Source organism: Canis aureus, chromosome X (assembly GCF_053574225.1).
Source record: "Canis aureus isolate CA01 chromosome X, VMU_Caureus_v.1.0, whole genome shotgun sequence".
NCBI lineage: Eukaryota > Metazoa > Chordata > Mammalia > Carnivora > Canidae > Canis > Canis aureus.
The window spans coordinates 76,887,089-76,912,190 of NC_135649.1; the positions used below are offsets into that span (position 1 = coordinate 76,887,089).

The 25,102-nt window shown below is 36.0% G+C and overlaps 1 protein-coding gene across 1 annotated transcript in view; it reads right to left on the reverse strand.

Moving 5' to 3' along the window:
- The window catches only part of KLF8 (KLF transcription factor 8), a 296,414-nt gene that overhangs the window by 11,720 nt on the left and 259,592 nt on the right, over nt 1–25,102 (reverse strand). Inside the window, exons 4-5 of the mRNA XM_077889758.1 lie at nt 22,599–22,710; nt 21,795–21,934 (exon numbers count right to left, since the gene is read on the reverse strand). Coding sequence (XP_077745884.1) covers nt 21,795–21,934; nt 22,599–22,710 — 252 coding nt within the window. The remainder of the gene's footprint in view (nt 1–21,794; nt 21,935–22,598; nt 22,711–25,102) is intronic.

Sequence of the window (25,102 nt, forward strand, 5' to 3'; positions counted from 1 at the left end):
AATATAGGGAAACAAATGGAAATGTAAACACTACACTCTAAAAATTTTGTATCCAGCCAAAATGGTACAAGAGGAAAATATACAGAAATACACGCCTACCTCAAGAAGAAAGAAATATCTCCAACAGCCTAAACTCACACCTGAAAAAGCCATAAAAAAGAACAGGAAAGCCTAAAGGCAGTAGAAGGAATAAAATAATAAAGATCAGATGATATAGAAACTAAAAAAAGAACATTAAAAATGATAAAGAAAACAAAGAGATGACTTTTTGAAAATATTAATGAAATTGATAAACCCCCTAGCCAGAGTTATTAAAAAGAAAATCAAGAGGATGCACATAAATAAAATCACAAATAAGAGAGGAGAAATAACAACCAATACCACAGAAATACAAAGTATTATAATAGAATATTATAAATAAGTACATGCCAACAATCTGAAAGAAATGGATAAATTTCTAGAAACACATAAACTACAAAATGAAACCAGAAGAAATAGAAAGCTTGAGCAGCCTAATAACCAGCAAAAATTGAATCAGTAATAAAATAAACTGTATAATTAAAATATATATAATAAATTATATATATAATTTATATATCTCAGCCATAAAAACATGAAATCTTGTCATTTGCAATGAAATGGATGGAGCTAGAGAGTATTATGCTAAGCAAAATAAGTCAGAGAAAGACAAATATCATATGATTTCATTCATATGTGGAAAGAAACATTTAAGAAACAAATGAGTAAAGAGGGAGGACAAAAGAGAGAGGCAAACCAAAAAACAAACCCTCAGCTATAGAGAAAAAATTGATGGTTACCAGAGGAGAGGTGGGGTTGGATGAGTAAAAGATGTAATGGGAATTAAGAACTGCACTTGTTGTGATGAGTCTTGTGTGATGTACATTGTTGATGAATCATTGTATTGTACACCTGAAACTTAATATAACACTGAATATTAATCATACTTTAAAATAAAAATATATAAAATGATATATATAAATAATTGTGATTACTAGGGGCTGGTGGGGTGTTAATAAGGGGCACAAAGTATCAGTTTTGTAGAATATATAAGTCCTGGAGATCTAATGTAAAACAATCTGACTATACTTAAAAATGTTATACTGTATACTTGAAGTTTGTTAAGAGGGTAGAACGTAGGTGTTCCCATCAGTAAAAAAGTAACTATGAAGTAAGAAATATGTTATTTAGATTGATCGTTGTGAATATTTCACAATGTGTACATATATCAAATTAACAAATTGCATATATTAAATATGTACAATTTCATTTATTTTTAAAACTTTTAATTTAAATTCCACTTAGTTAACATAGTGCAGTGTTAGTTCCAGGTGTACAATATAATGATTCAGCACTTTATACAACACCTGGTGCTTATCACAAGTGCACTCCTTAATCCCCATCACCTATTTAACCCATCCACCCCCCACCTCCTGTCTGGTAACAATCAGTTTGTCCTCCATAGTTAAGAATGTGTTTCTTTGGGGCATCTGGGTGGCTCAGTTAGTTAAGCATCTGTCCTCAGCTCAGGTCGTGATCCCAGGGTCCTAGGATTGGAGCCCTACCTTGGGCTCTCTGCTCAATAGGGAGTCTGCTTCTCCCTCTCTTTCTGCCTGCCACTCCTGCTTGTGCTCTGTCAAATAAATAAAATCTTTTTTTTAAAGTGTGTTTCTTCATTTGCTTCTCTCTTATTTTCCCCTATGTTCATTTGTTTTGTTTCTTAAATTCCACATAAGTGAAATCATATGGTATTTGCCTTTCTTCGCCTTACTTTGTTTAATACCCTCTAGCTCCAACCACATCACTGCAAATAGCAAGATTTCATTCTATTTTTTTTTCTGTTTAGATGTTTATTATTTTTATATATAGAGAGAGGAATTTTCAGAGATTGAAGATGTTCTCTGAGATGTCCTCGGTACCAAGTAAAGTGGCAAGGACAGCATTTACCAAGTTACCAATTCATTTTCAATTTTCAAAGCTCAAAGGAGCCTCAATGTTATCTAGTGCAATCCTTTCATATTCTGGTTGAGGAGACTGAGGCCAAACAGGCAGAGGGACTTTCAAGGCAGCACCATTGATTGGTGAGGCCAAACAGGCAGAGGGACTTTCAAGGCAGCACCATTGATTGGAGACAGAGCCAGGTCTTGAACTCAGGTCTCCTAGGTATCTAATAAAAACTCATTAAATAGAATAAAACCATACCAATAGAATTACTTACAAAGCACTGCACAAACTCCCTATGTAAGGTGCTCCAAAAATGCTTTGATAAGAGTTTTAAAGCAGGTTCAAAGTTGTTAACTCATTTTTCAACTTGTCCCACAGATTTCATTCTATTTTAAAGTTAAGTAATATTCCATTGTGTATATATATATCTTCTGAATCCATTCATCAGCCAGCGGACACTTGGGCTAGCTCCATAATGTGGCTATTGTTGATAATGCCTCTATAACCATCATGGTGCACATATTCATTTGAATTAGTATTTTTGTATTATTTGCTTAAATACTTAGTAGTGTGATTGCTTAACCATAGGGTAATTCTATTTTAAATTTTAAAGAACCTCCATACTGTTTCCCAGAGTGGCTGCACCAGTTTGTATTCCCACCAATGGTGCAGGAGTGCTCCCTTTTCTCCACATCCTTGCCACATCTTTAGTTTCTTGTGCTGTTGATTTTAGCCATTCTGACAGAGGTAAGATGCTATTTCATTGTAGTTTTGATTTTCACTTCTTTGATGATGAATGATTTTTAGTATGTTTTCACGTGTCTGGTTGGTCATCTATATGTCTTCTTTGGAAAAAAAATGTCTATTCCTGACTTCTGCCCATTTTTAAATTGGATTATTCATTGTTTGCAAATATCTTCTCTCATTCTGTAGGCTGCCCTTTAGGTTTGTTGATTATTTCCGTCACTGTGTAGAAGCTTTTTATTTTGATGTAGTCCCAATAGTTTGTCTTTGCTTTTGTTTCCCTTGCCTCAGGAGACATACCAAGTTAAGAAGTTATTACGGCTGAGGTCAAAGAGTTTACTGCCTATACTCTCCTCGAGGATTTTGGTGGTTTCTTTTATCACATTTAGGTCTTTGGACAACTTTGTATTTATTTTTGTGTATGTTGGAAGCTAGTGGTCCAGTTCCATTCTTCTGTATGTGTCTGCCCAGTTTTCCCAACACCATTTGTTGAAAAGGCTATTTCCCATTGTATATCCTTTCTTTTTTTGTTGAAGGTAATTAATTGCCCATACAGTTGTGGGTTCATTTCTGGGTTTTCTATTCTGTTCTACTAATCTATGTGTCTATCTTTTGTGTGACACTGTCGTGATCACTATGGCTTTGTAGTATAACTTAAGTCTGGAATTGTGATTCCTTTAGCTTTGCTTTTCTTTTTCAAGGTTGCTTTGGCTCTTCAAGGTCTTGTGTGGTTCTACACAAATTTTAGGAATGTTTATTCTAACTCTGTGAAAAATGGTGTTGGAATTTTGATATGAATGAATTACATTAAATGTGAGATTTCTTTGGGTAGTATAGACATTTTAACAATATTTGTTCTTTCAATTCATTTTGATGGAATGTCTTTTCATTTATTTCTGCTATCTTCAATTTCTTTCATGAATGTTTATCATTTTCACAGTACAAGTCTTTCACCTCTTTGCTACGTTTATTCCTATGTATCTTATTTGTTTTGGTGCAATTGTAAATGGATTGTTTTGTTAATTTCTTTTTCTATTGCTTCATTATTGGCGTGTAGAAATGCAACAGTTTCTGTACATCATTTTTTTTATCCTGTGACTTTGCCCAATTTGTTTATCAATTCTAACAGCTTTTTTTTGTGGAGACTTATTTTCTATATAAAGTGTCATATCATCTGCAAATAGGGAAAGTTTTACTTTCTCCTTGATGATTTGGATGCCTTTTCTTTTCTTGTCTGATTCTTGTGGCTAAGATTTACAGTATTATGTTAAGTAAGAGTGGTATTAGTGAACATTCCTGTCTTCTTTCTGACAGTAGAGGAAAACCTCTCAGTTTTTCCTCATTAAGGATGATATTAGATATGGGTTTCTCATATATGGTCTTTATTATGTTGAGGTATGTTTCCTCTAACCCTACTTTGTGGGCTTTTATCACAAACGGATGTTGTACTTTGTCCAATCATTTTTCTGCACCTATTGAAATCCTATATTGTATCCTTTCTTTTATTAGTGTGGTATATCATGTTGATTGATTTGTGAATATGAAGCACCGTTTTAAGCCAGGAATAAATCCCACTTGATTGTGGTGAATGATTTTTTAATGTAATGTTGGATTCAGTTTGCTAGTATTTTATGAGAATTTTTGCATCTATGTTCATCAGGGATATTGGCCTATTTTTTTTTTTATTGATGACTTTATCTGGTTTTGGTAACAGGGTAATACTGGCCTTGTAAGATGAATTTGGAAGTTTTCCATCCTTTTCTAATTTTTTTGGAGTAGTTTGAGAAGAATAGGTATTAACTCTTCTTAAATGTTTTATAGATATCTCCTGTGTAGCCATCTTGTCTTGGAGTTTTGTTTGTTGGCAGTTTTTTTTTTTTTATTAATGATTCAATTTCTATCCTGGTTATTGCTCTGTTCAAGTTGTCAGTTTCTTACTATTTCTGTTTTTGTAGTTTTTATGACCTTAGCAACTTATCCATTTGTTCCAGGTTGTCCAATTTCTGGGCATATTGTTTTTCATAACATTTTCTTAAAATAGTTTATATTTCTGTGGTGTTGGTCATTATTTTTCTTCTCTCATTTGTGATTTTTAAAATCTGAGTCCTTTCCCTTTTTGATGAGTCTGGCTAGAGTTTTATCAATTTCATTATTTTTTCAAAGAACCAGTTCATTGTTTCATTGATCTGTTCTATGCATTTTAAAGTTTTTTTTATCATTTATTTCTGCTCTAATCTTTTATTTCTTTCCTTGTGCTGGCTTTGGCTTTGTTTTTCTTATCCTAGCTCCTTTAGGTGTAAGGTTGAGTTGTTTATTTTAGATTTTCTTGCTTCTTGAGATAGGCCTATATTGCTATATACTTTCCTCTTAAGGCTGCTTTTGCTGCATCTCAAAGGTTTTGGACCATTGTTTTCATTTTCATTTGTTTCTATTTATTTTAAAATTTCTTCTTGGATTTTCTGGTTGATCCATTCATTGTTTAGTAGCATGTTGTTTCATCTCCATGTATTTATGTGCTCTCCATATGTTTTTCATAGGGTTGACTTCTAGTTTCATAGCATTGTCATGAGAAAAATTGCATGGTATGGTTTAAATCTTTTCATATGTATTGATGTCCTGTTTTGTGACCTAATATATGATCTATTCTGGAAAATGTTCCAAGTGAAATTGAAAAGAATGTGTATTTTGCCGTTTTAGGATGAAATCTTCTGAATATATCTGGTAAGTCCACTTGGTACAGTGTGTCATTCAAAGCCATTGTTTCTTTGTTAATTTTCTGTTTAGTTCCTCTGCCCATTGATGTAAATAGGATGTTAAAGTCCTCTACTCTTATTGTTTTATTATCAATTAGTCCTTTTATATTTGTTATTGTTTTATATATTTGTGTGCTCCCATATTGGGTGCAAAAATGTTTACAATTGTTACATCTTCTTGTTGGATTGTCATCTTTATTATATATTGTCCTTATTTGTGTCCTGTTAAAGTCTTTGTTTTAAATCTACTTTGTCTAATGTAAGTATTGACATTTTGGCTTTCCTTTGATATCCATGTGCATAAAAAATTTTCTCTGTCCCCTGAAAGTCTGCAGGTGCCTTTAGGTCTAAAATGAGTTTTGTGTAAGCAGCAAATAGATGGGTCTTTTTAAAACTCCATTCTGACATGTTATATCTTTTGATTGGAGCATTTAGTCCATTTACATTCAAAGTAATTATTGATAGGTATGTATTTAGTGCCATTTTATTACTTGTTTTGTCCTTGTTTCTGGATATTTTCTCTGATCTTCTCTTGTCTTTGTCACTTTTGACCTCTCCTTTGTACTCAGTGAGTCCCCTTTAATATTTCCTGCACATCAGGTTTAGTAGCCCCGAATTATGTTAGTTCCTATTTTTCCAGGAAATTCTTTTTTAAAAAGTTTTTTTAATTCCAGTTAGTTACCATATACATAATATTTGTTTTAGGTATAAAAAATAGTGATTCAGTGCTTCCATACAACACCAGGTGCTCATCAGAACACGTGCACTCCTTAATCCTTATCACCTGTTTAACCCATGTCCCTACCCACTTCCACTTTGGTAACGATTAGTTTGTTCTCTACAGTTAAGGGTTTGGTTTTTTTTAGGTTGCCTCTCTCTTTTTTCCCTTTTGCTCAGTTGTTTAATTTCTTAAATTCCCAATCACATGGTATTTATTTTTCTGTGCATATCTAATTTTGGTTAGCATATGCCTCTCTAGTTACATCCATGCAATTGGCAATGGCAACATTGCCATTTTTTAAAAAAGAGTTGAGGGGATCCCTGGGTGGCGCAGCGGTTTAGCGCCTGCCTTTGGCCCAGGGCGCGATCCTGGAGTCCCGGGATCGAATCCCACATCGGGCTTCCTGTGCATGGAGCCTGCTTCTCCCTCTGCCTATGTCTCTGCCTCTCTCTCTCTCTCTCTGTGTGACTAGCATAAATAAATAAAAATTAAAAAAAAAGAGTTGACCAATATTCATTCACATATATATGGAATATATATATTTATGGGATATATATGGAATATATATACATGGATTTATATTCTTTGTTTTCCTTCTTCTTCCTCTCAAATGTAGGGTTAGATTTTATGGCCTGGGTAAGGTATATATATGCCTGGTATCCTTCAGTTTAGAGAACTCTCCAGAGGGTTAGATTTAGGGTTAACTTTAGAGTGAGGGGTTAGGAATAGTGTTAGGGTCTAGCATTAGGGTTAAGCTGTTAGTGGTTTATATTAATGAAAGCAGATACTTGAATGACAGTTTATACACAGTCTCAATGTGTTAAAACACAAGGCCCTTCCCTTATGCTACTATGCATCCATTTACAAACACACCTATATTAATGAAAGAGGCTATGTAAACGAGAGATTATATACAGTGTAGTTTCTGTGAGGTAAGGACAGGGATCTTCCCATATGCTTCTAACATATGTTTATAAATACTTATATTTTTTTTTTTAAATTTTTATTTATTTATGATAGTCACATAGAGAGAGAGAGAGAGAGAGAGAGAGAGGCAGAGACATAAGCAGAGGGAGAAGCAGGCTCCATGCACCGGGAGCCTGACGTGGGATTCGATCCCGGGTCTCCAGGATCGCGCCCTGGGCCAAAGGCAGGCACCAAACCGCTGCGCCACCCAGGGATCCCCGAATACTTATATTTTAATGAAAGAAGTTGTTACCTGAAACATGCAAAACACACAATTTAGTTTCATTCAGATAAGAATAGGTGTATTCACCCATGCTTCTACATATACATTTTAAAACACATATAGATCAATAAAGAAGTTATTACTTAAATGATGCATAGTTTCAATGAGTTCAGCATATTCCCATATTCCTCTGTTGGTATGTGTAGAAACTTTTAATGAAAAAAGATGATACTTGAAAGACAGATTATACATAGTGTGGTTTCAGAGTGTTAAATATGTGGATATTCCTATACACTTCTACACATACATTTACAAACACCTGCATTTTATTCAAAAAAGACTATTAGTTGAAGGATGCATTACACACATGGTAGTTACAATGAGTTAAGCATAGAGCTATTCTCATATCTTTCTACACATAACTTTACATACACTTATATCTTAATGCAATTAGATGTTACTTGACAGAAGGTTTATACACAGTGTGTTTTCCATGTGTTAAACATGGAGCTATTCCAAAAAGTTTCTTTTTAAAAAAATTTAAATTGAAGTTAGTTAACATTCAGTGTAATATTAGTTTCAGGTGTACAATACAGTGACTCTATACTTACATACAACTTGGGTGTTCATCACGATAAGTGTGCTCCTTAATCCCCATCACAAGTTTAACCTATCCTCCCACCCACCTGCCCCCTGGGAACCATCAATTTTTTCTCTATAGTTAAGAGTCTGTTTCTTGCTTTGCCTCTCTCTTTTTTCCCCTTATTATTATTTCTTGTTTTTTTTTTATTTAAATTCACATATGAATGAAATCATATATTTGTCTTTCTATGGCTGGATTATTTCACATTTCACAATATGCTCTAGCTCCATCCCCATCATTGCAAATGGTAAGATTTCATTTTTTTAAAGATTTTATTTATTTATTCATGAGAGACACACAGAGAGAAGCAGAGACACAGGCAGAGGGAGAAGCAGGCTCCATGCAGAAAGCCTGATGTGGGACTTCAGGAACTCCAGGATCACGCCCTGAGCTGAAGGTAGACGCTTAACCGCTGAGCCACCCAGGTGTCCTGCAAGATTTCATTCTTTATTATGATTGCATATTTTATATATATATATATATATATATATATATATATATATATATATATAACTTCTTCTTTATCCATTCATCAGTTGATGAACATTTGGGCTCTTTCCATAACTTGGCTATTGTTGACAATGCTGCTATAAGCATCAGGGTACATATACCACATTTGACCTGTATTTTTGTATCCTGTGGGTAAATACCTAGTACTGCAAGTGCTTGATCATAGAATATTTTTATTTTTGACTTTTTAAGGAAGCTCTATACTGTTTTGCAAAGTGGCCGCACCAGTTTGCATTCCCACTAACAGTGCAACAGGGTTGCAGAACAGGATTCCCCTTCTCCTGCATCCTGGCTAACACCTGTTGTTCCCTGTGTTGTTAATTTTAGCCATCCTGACAGGTGTTAGGTGATATCTCATTGTAGTTTTTATTTGTATTTCCCTAATGATCAGTGATGTTGAGCATGTTTTCATGTTTGTTGGCCATCTGTATGTCTTCTTTGCAAAAATGTCTATTCATGTGTTCTGGCCATTTTTTAAAGCTGGATTTCTTGTGTTTTGGGTGTTGAGTTTTAGAAGTTCTTTGCAAGTGTCAGATACCAATCCTTTATCAGATATGTTATTTGCAAATATCTTCTCCCATTGCATAGGTTGCTTTTTAGTTTTATTATTTCCTTTACTGTGCAGAAGACTCATTTTTGATGAATCCTAACACTTTATTTATGATTTTGTTTCCCTTGCCTTTAAGTAAGAAGTTTTTATGGTTGATGGCAAAGTAATTACTTCCTGTGTTCTTCTTGAGGATTTTTTTTTCTTCTTGAGGATTTTGAGTCTCACATTTAGGTCTTTCATCCATTTTGAATTTATTTTTGTGTGTGTGGTGCAATAAAGTGGTTCAGTTTTATTCTTTTGCATGGTGCTATCCAATTATTGTTTGGGAAACTCTTTTTCCCTCTTATTCTGGATATAGCCTTTCTGGATAGAGTATTCTTGATTGCAGATTTTTCCCATTCAGCACTTTAAATATATCATTCCACTCCTTTCTGGTTTGCCACACTTCTGTTGAGAAATCCCTGGTTATTCTTATGGGTTTTCCCATGTATGCTAAGAACTTCTCTTTATCTTGCTGTTTTTAAGGTTTTTTATTTATCACTATATTTTTCAAATGTATTTACAATATATCTTTGTGTTGGCCTTCTTTTGTTGATTTTGATGGGAGTTCTCTGTGCCTGCTGGATCTGAATGTCTGTTTCTTTTTCCAGATTAGGGAAGTCTTCAGCTATTGTCTTCAAATAAATTTTCTGCCCTCCTTTCTCTCTGTGCTTCTTATGGGACCCCTATAATAATTTCTATTATGTTTAACAGAGTCACTGAGTTCCACAAGTCTATTCTCATGTTGTTGCATAATTCTTCCTCTCTTTGTTCAGCTTCATTACTTTCCATTATTTTGTCTTGTAGGTCACTAATTCATTCCTCTGCTTCTTCCATCCTGCTGTTCATTGCATCAAGCATGTTTTTAATATCATTTATTGTACTCTTCATCTCTGATTGATTCTTTTTTAACTCTTTTGTCTCTGTGGTAAGTGCCTGATTATTTGTACACATTTCTCAAGCCCAGTGTGTATCCTTATGATTATTCCTTTAAATCCTCCATCAGTCATTTTACTTGTATCTGTTTCACTTAGATCTCTGGATTTGGCCTTATCTTTTTCTTTCTTTTGGGATAAATTCCTCCATGTGTGAATTATATCATGCCTTTTTCTCTGTGTTAGAAAAGTCAGTTATGTCTCCTGATTCTGGAAGTAATGGTCCTATGAAGAGGCCATGTAGTGTAAGGGCCTGGTACTTCAGAGAGTGCATCTGGTGTGTCATGCATGCACACTGCTCTTGTATTTCATCTGCCTATCCTTCACGCCAGCCATCTGTAGAGATTCTCCTTGCCTGCTGTGAGTAGTGTTTGGTTATTGCCTTGAATGTGGTGAGTTTTAACTAGTTGTGCTTGTTCTGCTTGTAAAATGAGATCTGTCACTACCTTTATTGGAACCGAGGCCCTGCAGCACTCTCTGGTCAGAAGATGTGGTGTAGGCAGGTGTTTGTGCTGTTTTTATTGGGGAAGGACTGAGGCAAGTGTGACTGTAAAGGGCATTGCCACCAGTCTGTGGGGATGTGGATCTTTGTATATGCAAGTTAGGCAGTGTGCCCTGTGCTGCTTTCTGCAGGTGACTTTGTGTTTATGCTGAGGGGTGAGTGAAGGAAATGGTACCTACCACCTCCATTGCTCCTAGAGAGGTATATCTGTGAATGCTGCCTCTCAGGGACATTGAGAAGAGCAAATAATATCCTCACTATGTGCCCTCAGTGCTCTTGATATCACTGTTTCCATGCTGTCTGCCCTCAGGTGTTTTGCCTGCCTTTTCTCTAGAAGAGCAGTGTCCTTTGTGCTATATCTCAGCCAAGCCTTCTGGCCTTTAAAACTCTAGGCTCAAAGCCCTTTTGGATGTAAGAACTCAGGAAATTCATCCCCTCTCATTATCCAAGCCAATGGCTTTGGATAAACGTTTCCTTGTGTATTCCCCTGTGTGATGTTCTTTTAACCTTTCTATGTGACTATGGCTCCTTTCCCTCTGCAACACCAGGAATCCATTTCTCCCCAAGCCACATCTCCACACTTTATACCTTCTTTGATATGGCTTTGCCTTTCCCTTTAGTTGTGTAGTTTGTTTTGTATGTCTTCAGGTCTATTTCTGGGACATTTAGGATGATTTGATAGTTGCTTGTGTTCAAGGGGCAAGGTGAGCCTAGGGTCTTCCTGCTCCACCACCACCGTTCTCTACCTCAAATATATACAATTTTAATTCTCAACTATAATTCATCAAAGTTGGTGGGGAAAAGAATTAATCAAGACAAAAAGCCTAATGGGGGTGGCAGTGAGATTGGAACTGAGAGAACCTTAATAATAGCTAATATTTGTTGAGTGTTTCCTATATGCCAGATATTATTCTAAGCGTTTCACACTATTATATCCCTAGATAAGGAAGCTCAGGCAGAAAATGGTGAAGTAACATTCTGCTAATGATGGCAGACTAGGATGTCAAATCCAGACAGTGTAGCTTTACAGTATATGTTCTTGGCCATCATGTCTACATACTCAGTTAAAAGGAAAACACCTACTTGAAGGATGAAATAACATAAATTTGGAAACAAATAACTGAGGGCATAAAAGAATGTTAAAAATCAATGATCCATTTTGAGTAAAGGTTATTGGGTGATGCCATTATTAAAAACTAGAACTTGAAAGTTATATTTAATAGAAATTTCTGTATCTGCATATCCTGCTTTGTATAATTGTAAGCTCAGTGGAGATGAACAGCTGTACTGTATGCTAGAGGTGGTACCCAAATAAACACAAACTTCATGGTTCTCTGCTGAGAGAGTGTCTACCAAATACAGGATATTATTCTCTAGGATCTGTTGCAATGAACCCTAATCTTTGGAATTCAATGAAGCAGGCATTTCTGCAGTTACTACAGTTCCAAGGAGCCTGTGGAATACCACGAATAGAGAAATGTATGCCTTGGTTGCATACCAAGGTTTGATTCCCACTTACTGTATTGATCATTGGAAAACTCTATTTCTGTAATGGACACCTCTGTCCATTAAACTCCTCAAAACATAAATCTGAATGTTATCAGTGTATCCTCAATCATCAATATACTTCCTTTTCTTCACGTCCACTTCCAATATACTAGTCAGGTTTTCATCATTTTTTGCCTGGATCCCTGTAGTCGCTTCTTAAGTGGTCTTTCTTTCCTCCACTCTTACATTTGAATGCTTCTACCACCAATCACTGTACTCAGTATTCCCTAGCTATGCTGAATTTGTCAGTTATTAAAAGAAGGCAAGCTTATTTCCATATCACATCTTTTGTACTCTGCCTAGCAAAGAACACTCTTTCCTCAATCTTTGGCATACCTGGCTCCTTCTCATGTTGATTAAATTATTCAATGTATGACCCTTGTTTAAATCTTTATTTGAACATTAAAAAACATTTATTAGGTAGTTGGGGAAATGTGATATTAATGAATATTATATTGAAGTGGTAGTGTTAAGATGGTGGAGAAGTAAGCAGACATGGGACTTTCCTTGTCCCTTGAACATAACTGTATTGAGGTCAGATAACGTGGAACACCAAGGAAATCTATCTGAGGATTTGAATAAGTATTTCCACAGTTGGACAAAGAAAACATGGCAGGTGTGTGATGTGTGTAAAGGAATTGGGGGAGAAAAGGTGCTGTGCTGTGCAGGGCAGGGGACCCTTTCCATGGGGAAAGAAAAGGGAGAGAGGGGTTGAGAGAGTGCAGCATTCAGTTCTCACAAGAAGAAAACCTCTTGGACTATAGACTGGGGAGCTAGGGAACTGTCTGGGGCAGGTTTTTTGCAAACAGTGATTGTAGATCAAACTCTGAACTTTTGAAAGTACTGGACTTTTCCCAGAGGGGAGCTGTAGCATGTGCTTCTGGAGAGAAGTTGGGCTATGCCCCAGAAGCACATCCAAAGTGGTGTAAGGATCTCAGGGGTTGCACTGGGAGAAATCATTTCCCCTTTCTGGAGTACTTTTGAAAGAGGGTGTATTGACTCTCCGAGGACAAAAGACCATGCAGGCACCAGCTAATGGCCTTTCACTGGCAAGTGTCTAAGGCACTGCAGTGGTGGATAAACAGCCGCTTCTTTTCGTGTTTCCACAGCATAGAATCCAGGCACTGCACAGGCAGGGGAATGTTTTTCTGGGGCAATGGGCACTAGTCAGAACACAGCAATCCTCTAATCCAGAGGAGGGAGCAGACCCAAGCAGATCTGGCTCCTTTAAGATCTGGAGTTTTGAATCCAAACCTGGAGCCACAGATAAAACACAGATTTGGAGTTTTGAATCCCACCCTCACAAGAGTTAAATATAGATGATGGCTCCAGGCATGCTTGATGGCCTTGGCTTTTCTGTGAGGGCTTCCTGAACAGCTTTGGGTGTGAGAACAGCTTTGGGTGTGAGATCTGTGAGATCTGAACAGCTTTTGGGTGTGAGAGATTTGGGACCAGAGAGTGGGGGCGGGGGGGGGGGGTTCGCCATCTTACCCTTGTTACCAACCCAGTGTGGGACATCAGCAGCACTTGGTGGAGGTGGAAGCTGTGCACCACCCTGTGCTTTAGAAGTGCTTTTCTTTTACTGGGGCAGGATTGACTGATCCAGAACAATGGATTTCCCCTCAAAAGAGCAGCAAAGGCAGCACTCTGCATCCACCAACTCTACTGAACATACATTGCCTCACAGCATCCTCTCCAGTTGTGGTGGAAATAGGACCAGACTCTATTTTCTCTTTTTCTCTCCTCTTGTTTCCTTTATTCCTTTTCTCCTTTGGAATCAGGCTTATAGCTGTTTGTTGTTGTTGTTGTTTTTTTTTTTTTTTTTTTTTTTTACATTTCTCTCTCTCTCTCTCACTTTTTTTTTGGATCAGACTTCTTTTTTTCTTTTTCTTTTCTGTATTTTTTTTTCATTCCTTTCCTTTGGAATCAGCTTATAGGATTTTTGATTGTCTAGGCTTTTTTTTTCATCCCCTTTCCTTTTCCCTTTTCTCCTATTTGTGGAGCAGTCTTTTCCTTTCTTTTTTTCTCTTCTTTCTTTCTTTCTTTCTTTCTTTCTTTCTTTCTTTCTTTCTTCCCTTCTTTTTATTTTTTTTAAACAATCAAATCAAAGCACACCTAGATAAAGGCCCAAACACTCCCACAAAGTAAGCAAGGAGGAACTCTGTAGAGGACATACTAGTGGGAAAGAGCAGCCAAAACACAACAGCAGAGCGCACACAGCATACACGAGAAACACATCTTGAAGTGCCAGGACCTGGACAGTGTATGACCCCTTCTTAATATAGCATTACTCTGAGGTGCAAGAAAAATAACAAGCTTTTACATCATGCAAAAGATAGAAACTTAGCCAAGATGACAAAACAGGAATTCTATCCAAAAGAAAGGTCAAGAAAATATCCCAGCAAAGGACATGCTCAGAGCAGATATGGGCAATATATCTGAAAAGAATTTAGACTGACAGCTGTAGGATCCCTACGTAAACCTGAAAAAGGCCTAGAAGACATCAGAGAAATGCTTTCTGCAGGGATAAAGACTTAAAACTAGCCAGGATGATACAAAAAATGCTACAACTGAGATGCAAAACAGACTGAATAGAATCAGCACAAGGAATGAAGAAGCAGAAGAGAGGATAGATGATATAGAAGATAAAACAGTTGAAAATAATGAAGCTGAAGAGAAGGGGGAAAGAAAAGAATTAGATCAGGAAGGTAGAATTATGGAATTCAGTGATTCCATAAAGCAAAAAAAAAAAAAAAATCTGTATCATAGGAGTCCCAGAAGAAGAGCAGGAAAAGGGGGCAGAAGACTTATTTGAACAAATTATAATTGAGAACTACCCTAATCTGGGGAAAGAAATGGGCATTCATGTCCATGATGCACAGAAAACTCCCCTCAAAATCAACAAAAACAAGTCAGTACCATGACATATTAGAGTAAAACTTGCAAAACACAAAGATATAGAGAAGAGAGAATTCTAAAAGAAGTTTGGGATAAAAAGTGATTAACCTACAAGGGTAGACTTCTAAGGCTGGCAACAGACTTATCCACAGAGACCTAGCGAGCCAGAAAGCACTGTCATGATATATTCAACATGCTAACTGGGAAAAATCTGCAGCCAAGAATACTCTATCCATCAAGGCTGTCATTCAGAATAGAAAGAAAGATAAAGAGTTTCCAAGACAAACATATACTAAAGGAGTTCATGAACACTAAACCAACCCTGTGAGAAATATTAAAGGGGATCTTTTGAATGGAAAGTGAGACTAAAAGCAAGAAAAACTAAAAAAGGAACAGAGATAAACTACAGAAACAGCAACTTGACAATACAAGGACACTAAACTCTTATCTTTCAGTAATTACTCTGAATATAAATAGACTAAATGCTACAATCAAAAGACATAGGGTATCAGAATGGATTAAAAAAACAAGATTCATCAATATGCTGGTTTACAAGAGAACTATTTTAGAGCCAAAGACACCTCCAGATTGAAAGTGAGGGGATGGAGAAGCATGTATCATGCTAATGGACATCAAAAGAAAGTTGGAGTAGCTATCCTTATATCAGACAAACTATATTTTATTTATTTATTTTAATAATAAATTTATTTTTTATTGGTGTTCAATTTGCCAACATACAGAATAACACCCAGTGCTCATCTCGTCAAGTGCCCACCTCAGTGCCCGCCACCCAGTCACCCCCACCCCCCGCCCTCCTCCCCTTCCACCACCCCTAGTTCGTTTCCTAGAGTTAGGAGTCTTCCATGTTCTGTCTCCCTTTCTGATATTTCCCACTTATTTTTTCTCCTTTCCCCTTTATTCCCTTTCACTATTATTTATATTCCCCAAATGAATGAGACCATATAATGACAAACTATATTTTAAACCAAAGACTGTAATAACAGATGAGGAAGGATACTATAACATAATGAAGAGGTCTACCCAACAAGAAGATCTAACAATTGTAAATATTTATGTCTCTAACTTGGGAGCAGCCAATATATAAAACAATTAATAGTAAACTTAAAGAAACTCGTTTATAATAATACAATAATAGTAGGGTACTTTAACACCTCACTCACAGCAATGGACAGATCATCTAAGCAGAAGATCAACAAGGAAACAAGGACTTTGAAAGACATACTGAACCAGATGGACATAACAGATATATCCAGAGCATTTCATCCTAAAGCAGCAGAATACACATTCTTTTTGAGTGTACATGGAGCATTCTTCAGAATAGATCACATACTGGTTCACAAATCAGGACTCGACCAATACCAAAAGACTGAGATTATAACATGCATATTTTTAGGCCACAATGCTTTAAAATTTGAACTCAATCACAAGAAAAAATTTGGAAAGACCACAAATATGTGGAGGTTAAATAACATTCTACTAATGAATAAATAGGTAAACCAGGAAAATTAAAGAATTAAAAAATATATAGAAGCAAATGAAAATGAAAACATGACAGTTCAAAACCTTTGGGATGCAGCAAAGCCTATCCTAAGAGGGAAGTATATAGGAATATAGGACATTCTCAAGAAACAAGAAAAGTCTCAAATATACAACCTAATCTTACATCTAAAGGATCTGGAAAAAGAACAGCAAATTAAGCCTAAATCCAGCAGAAGAAGGGAAATAATAAAGATTAGAAGATAAATCAATGATATAGCAATAAAAAAAAACCCCAGTAGAACAGATCAACAAAACTAGGAGCTGGTTCTTTAAAAGAATTAGAAAAACTGATAAAGCCCTAGCCAGACTTATCAAAAACAAAAGATAAAGGATCCAAATAAATAAAATCATGAGTGAAAGAGGAGAGACCACAACCAACACTGAAGAAATACAATTATAAGAGAGTATTATGAGTAAATACATGCTAACAAATTAGGCAATCTGGAAGAAATTGATAAATTCCTAGAAACATATAAATGATCAAAACTGAAACAGGAAGAAATAGAAAACCTGAGCAGACCCATAATGAACAAATAAATAGAATCAGTACTAAAAAAATTTCCCAATAAACAAGAGTCCAGCCTGGATGGTTTCCAGGGGAATGCTATCAAACATTTAAGGAAGATTTAGCACTTATTTTTCTGAAACTCTTCCAATAAATATAAATGGGAGGAAAACTTCCAAACTCTTTCTGTGAGACCAGCATTACCTTGATCCCACAACTGGACAAAGACCCCACTAAAAGAAGAATTACAGACCAATATCCCTGATGAACATGGATGCCAAAATTCTCACCAAGATACTAGCTAATCCAAGAGTACATTAAAAGGATTATTCTCCACGACCAAGTGGGATTTATTCCGTGGCTTTAGAGGTGGTTCAACAATTGAGAATCAACCATCCTGATGCACCACATTAATAAAGGAAAGGATAAGAACCACATGATCATATCAATAGATGCAGAAAAAGCATTTGAAAAAATATAGCATTCTTACTTGATAAATCCTGAACAAAGTAGTGATATAGAGAACATACCTCAACATAAAGGCCATATATGAGAGACCCACTCCAATATCATCCTCAAAGGAGAAAACCTGACAACGTTTCCCTTAAGGTCGGGAATATGACAGGGATGTCTATTCTCACCACTGTTGTTCAACATAGTACTGGAAGTCATAGTCTCACCAATCAGACACAAAAAACAAATAGAAGGAAACCAAATCAGCAAAGAAGAAGTCTAACTTTAACTCTTTTCAGACAACATGATATTCTTTAGAAAACTCAAAACACTCCACCAAAAAAAAAATGCTGGAACTGATACAGGAATTTAGCAAAGTCACAGGATTTAAATTTGATACACAGAAGTTGCTGCATTTCTATACATTAACAATGAGGCATCAGGAAGAGAAATCAAGGAATTGAACCCATTTACAATTGTGCCAGAAATAATGAGATATCTAGAAATAAACCTAACCAAAGAGGTAAAAAAAATCTGTGTTCTGATAACTATAGATCATTTATGAAAGAAATTGAGGAGGACACAAAGAAATGGAAAAATATTCCATGTACATGGATTGGAAAAACAAATAATGTTAAAATGTCTATATTACTCAGGGTAATCCACACATTCTATGCAATCCCTATAAAAATAACACCAGCATTTTTCACAGAGCTTGAATAAATAATTTTAAAATGTGTATGGAACCAGAAAAGACCCCAAATAGCCAAAGGAATGTTGAAAAAGAGCCAAAGCTGGAGGCATCACAGTTTTAGACTTCAAGTTGTATTACAAAGCTATAATCATCAAGACAGTAGGGTTCTGACACAAAAACAGACACATAGATCCATGGAACAGAATAGAGAACCCAGAAATGGACCCTTGACTCTATGGACAACAAAACTTCAACAAAGCAGGAAAGACTATCCAATGGAATAAAGACATTCTCTTTAACAAACGGTGTTGGGAAAATTGTACAACAACATGCAGAGGGGTGGAACTGGACTACTTCATTACAACATACTTAAAAATAAATTCAAAATGAATGAAAGACCTAATTCTGAGATAGGAATCCATCAAGACCCTAGAGGAGAACATAGGCAGCAACCTCTTTGACCTTGGCCACAGCAAGTTCTTGTTAGACACGTCTCCAGAGGTAAGGGGGGGGGGGGGGAAGCAAACATGAACTATTGGGACTTCACCAGGATAAAAAGTTTTTGCACACCAAAGGAAACAATCAACACAACTAAAATGCAATCTAGGGAATAGGAGAAGATATTTTCAAATGACTTATGATATAAAGGGCTGGTATCTGAAATATATAAAGAACTTATGAAATGGAACACCCAAGAAACAAAAATCCAATCAAGAAATGGAAGAAGAGGTACGCCTGGGTGGCTCAGTGGTTGAGCATCTGCCTTTGGCTCAGGGTGTGATCCCCAAGTACTGTGATCAAGTCCCACATCGGGCTTCCTGCATGGAGCCTGCTTCTCTGCCTCTCTCTCTCTCTCTCTCTCTCTGTGTGTGTGTGTCTATCATGAATAAATAAATAAAATCTTTTAAAAAATGGAAGAAAACATGAACAGACATTTCTCCAATGAGACATATAATAGAATGGCTAATAGAAACATGAAAAGATGCTCAACACTTGGTGTTAAATGCATCTGATAAATTATTGAACACTATATCTGAAATTAATGATGTACTGCATATTGGCTTATTGAATTTTAATTAGAAATAAAGGGATCCCTGGGTGGCGCAGCGGTTTGGCGCCTGCCTTTGGCCCAGGGCGCGATCCTGGAGACCTGGGATCGAGTCCCGCATCGGGCTCCCTGCGTGGAGCCTGCTTCTCCCTTGCCTGCCTCTCTCTCTCTCTATCGTGAATAAATAAATAAAATATTAAAAAATAAAATAAAAAATAAAAAGTAAAGATGTTCAATGTCGCTGATCATCAGGGAAATACATATCAAAACTACAATAAGGTAATACCTCACACCAGCCAGAATGGCTAAAATTAACAACTCAAGAAACAACAGATGTCAATAATGATGTAGAGAAAGAGGAACCCTTTTACACCGTTGTTGGGAAAGCAAACTGATGCAGCCAGTCTGCAAAATAGTGTGGAGGTTCCTCAAAATGTTAAAAACAGATATACCCTATGACCCAGCAATTGTACTACTTGTTACTTATCAAAAACATACAAAAATAGTGATTTGAAGGGGCACATGCACCCCAATGTTCATACCAGCAATGCCCACAATAGCCAAAATATGGAAAGAGCCCAGACATCCATTGACAGATGAATGGATAAAGAAGAGGTAATATAAATATATATACAATGGAATATTACCCAGCCATCAGAAAGAACATAATCTTGCCATTTGCAACAATCTGGATTGAACTAGATTGTATTATGGTAAGCAAAATATGTAAGTTAGAGAAAGACAAATACCATATGATTTCACTCATGTGGAATTTAGGAAACAAAACAAATGAACATAAGAGAAGGGAAGGAAAAATAAATAAGGTAAAAACAGAGAGGTAAGCCATAAGAGACTTTTAACTATAGGGAACAAATCTGGGGTTACTGAAGGGGAAGTGAGTGGATGGATGGGATAATTGGGAGCAGAGCATTAAGTAGGGCACTTGATGTTATGAGTATTGGGTATTATATACAACTGATGAATCACTAAATTATACCACTGAAACTAATAATATAGTACATGTTAACTAATTTGAACCTAAAAAAGGAAAAGAAATATGATATTGATATTAAGAAAAACCAATATCAAGGAATTTTTATGTGATAGTAATCTTATACCTTTTTATAAAATTCCTTATGACTAAGATGATATGATGTCTGGAATTTGTTCCAAAATAATACTGTGGAGAGTGGGGGAATCAGTAAGGATGTGAAGAAACAAAGTTGGCTATATACTGATATAATTATGAATGTTGGGTGAAGGATACATGATAGCCTAGTAAACTATTCTACTTTTACAAGTTGAAAATTTAAGTTTAATTACTTAATATATATTTATACATGCATACACACACACACACACACACACACACGTATTTGTGTGTAAGCGGAATCAGCCTGCACTCTACATGAAGGAGAAGCAAATAAAATATCAATAAGAAAAGTGTCACAGGAATGTTGTGACCGTGCAGCCTGGAAGTTGGTTACCTGTTCAGAGCTTCAGGGCACAGCATCTATGATTCTGGTTTCTTCTACACAAATCCTAACACAACAAATATAATGCAGTGCATGTTTACAAGAAAGGAAGGCCCCTTATCCATTGTGTCCAAGCCTCAATTCTGAGCTGAATGATTGGGGAAGAAGGAGTCTCCAAAGTAGAGGGTAAAAACTAATGACTGACAATCTACATCTGGCCCATACACAGGTTTCTTTGAGTCCCTGGTGCTATAATAATTTTTTAATTATATGCCAACATTCAAAATCTAGAACATTTCACATAAAATTTTGATTTTTCTTTTATTTGTATATTTATTATTGGAGTTTGATTTGCCAACATATAGTATAACACCCAGTGTTTATCCCATCAAGTGCCCCCCTCAGTGCCTGTCACAATCTTGATTTATTTTTGGTTTTCTTCAAAATTTCGGAAATTTGGTAATAATTAGTTGAATTTGAATGACAGTTCTCTTTCAGAGGGCGCAGTGCCCTTCAGTTGGCAGAATCTCCATCAGGTTCGCTTTACTTAACTTTTTTTTTTTAATATGCACATTTTCCCCTAGTGAACAAAGGTGTGTTACAGGTTGGTGGATTATGTTTAGCTCCAAAATTCTGCTTTAATTTCACTTAATTTAAATTGCCTTTGTGCTTTTCCATACTCGGTAAAACCTGTGGGGCTCTGGTAACAAGGGAAGGAGTGATGTCTTAGTCTTAGTATATGTCTTAGATGCTTAATCTTAGTATAAGTGTTATAACTTCCTGATTAGAAAGACCCATGAGTGTTAAATGGGGATAATTCCTATTCGAAAGACACAAGACTTAGTGTTTTCCTAGGCTGGTTTTTTAAAAAGCTACACTTGAGTAGGAACAAGACATAAGGGTAATCCATTAACGAAGCTTGTGTCCATGAGTATAAATGAATCAGTCTTTGTTTCAAGATTTTCCTCTCTTCCTATCTCTCACAGTCTCTCTCTCTTTCTCTCTCTCTCTGAGTGTGTGTGTGTGTGTGTGTGTGTGTTGGTGATGAGGTGGAAGTATGCAGACCTGTATGGATTCTGCGGTGGGCTTTCAGGTGGGAGCTTTTGGTGTACACTTTGCTGCATCCTGCAAAATCACATTGGTGAATCCGTCTTCTCTTCAACTCAAGAGACTCTTCTCCCTGCATTTGGGTCATTGCTGATGGTCTGAGCAAAGAAAGAGAGGACCAAAAAATGATTTTACCATGGAAGCTAAATAAATGGACTTGAATACAGCGGATCACTTCATATATGCATTTAATTTATGCCAATTTAAGAGTAGGCCTTCAAGAAAAGAAATAATTGAAATAGTTCAAGCAATTCCCTCAAGTAGGCCATTCTCAGTAAGTGCAGGTTCCAGGAGGTGGTAATGCTTCCTTGGGTGATTTCTGTTCCCAGTGTGAGCATTTCACTCTAACAAGACTCATTTTTGTGTTTACATAAACGTATTTTTTCATATTACATGGTTGTTAAAATGCATGACAACTATCTTATTAGTCTTAACATTGGAAGATAAGGGTGCTATAAACTTACAGAGAGAAACAATATGCAACTGTACTTTATGGGAAATTTATAGATTTTTCAAGAGCAAAATTGGTGGTCTAGACAATTGGTATATAACTCTGCTATAACATGCATGTCCATGCACATGTGTTCATTCAAACTCATGCCTTTGCCAGGAAGGCAATTTACCTATATTTTGTTATCCTTAAATGTTTACTATTGTATCTGAGACTTTGTTCCACTTTTACCAGACACACACACACACACACACACACACACACACACATATATATACAGACAGATCCGAAGTAAAGACAAAAGTACTCACTCTTGCTGCAGTCCCTGAATACCCTGTAAAGCCGAAGATCCACTCTCAATTGTACTCTCCTCACTGTCACTTGGGATATCCAGTGAAGACATGGAGGTGGGGTCAACTTTCACTAAAAGCAAAGAAAAAGAGCAGTGTGGGCTACAAATATATGTACCTCTGCAATCATTCTCAGGATTCCCAGTTTGGCACACAATAAGAAGTAGCAGCAAGATAGAGAAATAGATAAAAAGCAAAGATGAAAGAAGTACATTTGTATGGAAGGAAGAAAAGAACATTTACAATTTTTAACATAGCTAAAATTCCTTTGAGAGAAAGATAATAAGGAGTATTCTTATGCTCCTGGAATGAGCTCACTGGAAAGAGCTTCTCTAGGATAATGAATTAAATAGGATAGGGTTTGGGTATGATTTAACTATCTCCAACCCCTAAAACAAGGGTCTCCCAAAAAGTCAGACTCAATGTGTATTTGTTGAGCTAAACTTTCTGAATAGTTTGCTGGCTGTCTGAAGATTAATGCCTAGGTTCACCTCAGAGATGGAAACATCTCCTTTGGCTTTTGTGTCCCTAAATGGAAATGAGCCAATGAGATGAAATGCATACCTAGTAGCTAGTAGGTACTTGATACATGTTGACATCCTTCCCTTCAACCTATTTTGGGAGAAGCCCTCAAATATTTATTATCAACCACTGATGTTTCAGATCCCTAACAAAACTCAGTTTTTGAGTTTGACCCAATGGGCACCAGTCTTCTAGATCTAGTTAAAGCTTAAAATTTTCTATATAGAAGAAACTTAAAGGTAGCAATAAGGCAGGGGGTGGTGTGGAATATTTGGCTAGTACATTTGCCTCCATACACTGATTGTGTATCACTCACTAAAAAGTTTTAAGCATACATCTCAATATGTATGTGTGTCTCTGTATGTGTGCACGTATGCTACAAATGTACTAGCATACTAAAATTTTGTGTACATTATGAAAAACAAAAGGAACATGCAAAGGGTGAGAGAACAGGAATAGAAATGTTGACACTTTCTTCTTGTGCTATTGTTTTGTATACATTCCTTACTCCCTCACCTCCCAACCGAGGTGTAAACATACCATTTTAGAGACTATTGGGCTAAAATGGTTTTAGTTTAAAATTACATTGAAATGTTTAAAATTTATTTTGTTTATTTAGAGTGCTCTAGTTGACTGATGGATATTATGATAGCAATTCAAAGCCCTATCAAATCATTGCTTGATGCTATCACTACCTTGATATCAGCAAATTCTCAGGGAATTTTATTTTCCCATTTCCTTTTTTGTTTGTCTCTCTCTTCCCATATGACAACTGATACCGAAATTTTAATTAACCCTTTCAGGGGAATCTCAAAAACAAGACTGCTATAAACACACTTATTACCACAATTAACCACTAGCAGATTGGTATTTTTATTCAGAAAAACACTACAGAGTCTCAGTTTTTCAGTCTCCTACATTTGGTGATGGAATGATTACAATGTATTGAATTTCAAAGACAGACAACTATTAAAATTATTTTTCTATACTGAGCTAAGATCTGATTTTTAGTCATTTCCACCCATATATCTCCTTTTTGGTCTTTTTAATTCATGCTAAATATTTATGAGCTCCTTGTTTGACATGTGTTTGAAATGTCTCACTATCCTGATTTTCTCTTCTGATTATACTCCAACTTCCCAATGTCCTTCCTAAGGCACAACATCCAAAACTGATTGCAATTCTATAGCTTTGGTGAAGCTAAATATTTTGAACCACTTCAGAGGCCATATAATTTTCTTTGATCATTTTCAATTACAAACTAAAATAGATACATCTCCATGATAGGAAGTGGGTGGCTGGGAGATAGTGGTGAAAAGGGGACTTAATTTATTCTTTTCTGAATTTTGAACTTATTTCTAAGATTAAATAATAAGGAAGATTACAGCATTTGAACTCTCTCCTGTACAGATTTTCAAGTTTGTTCATCAAATTATTTGTTGCAAGACAACTATTAACTACCACTGTGTTAAGTTCTCTGAAGATGCACAAAGGGAAAAAAAGATAGTTTTGTCCTTGAGGAATTTACAATTGAGTTGGGAAGAATGCCCATACACTTGTAACACAGGCAAATAAAAAAGTAAAATGCAAAGTTATAGATGCGAAGTTGAAGGGAGCACAGGGAAGATGGCAATATTTCAAAGAACACTATTTTACCTGTAGGGAAGAGAAAAGATATGGTACTGGGAGAGGGAGTTGCTAAGGCTGGCTACATATGTAGAACTAGAAATATTCTCAAGTTTTCCACAAAAGCATTCCTAATGACATAGACAAACACATTTTCCTAGAAAGTCCTAGGGTGTGTACCTTAATAAGCTTAAAACTATTTTTGGAATTTGTGTTTTATCTTAAAAGTCTATTCAAATTGTACATTTTCCCTAATAAAATCATATTTTTAAAATATAAAATATTTTAAATTACTTATTATCAAACAACATACAGGT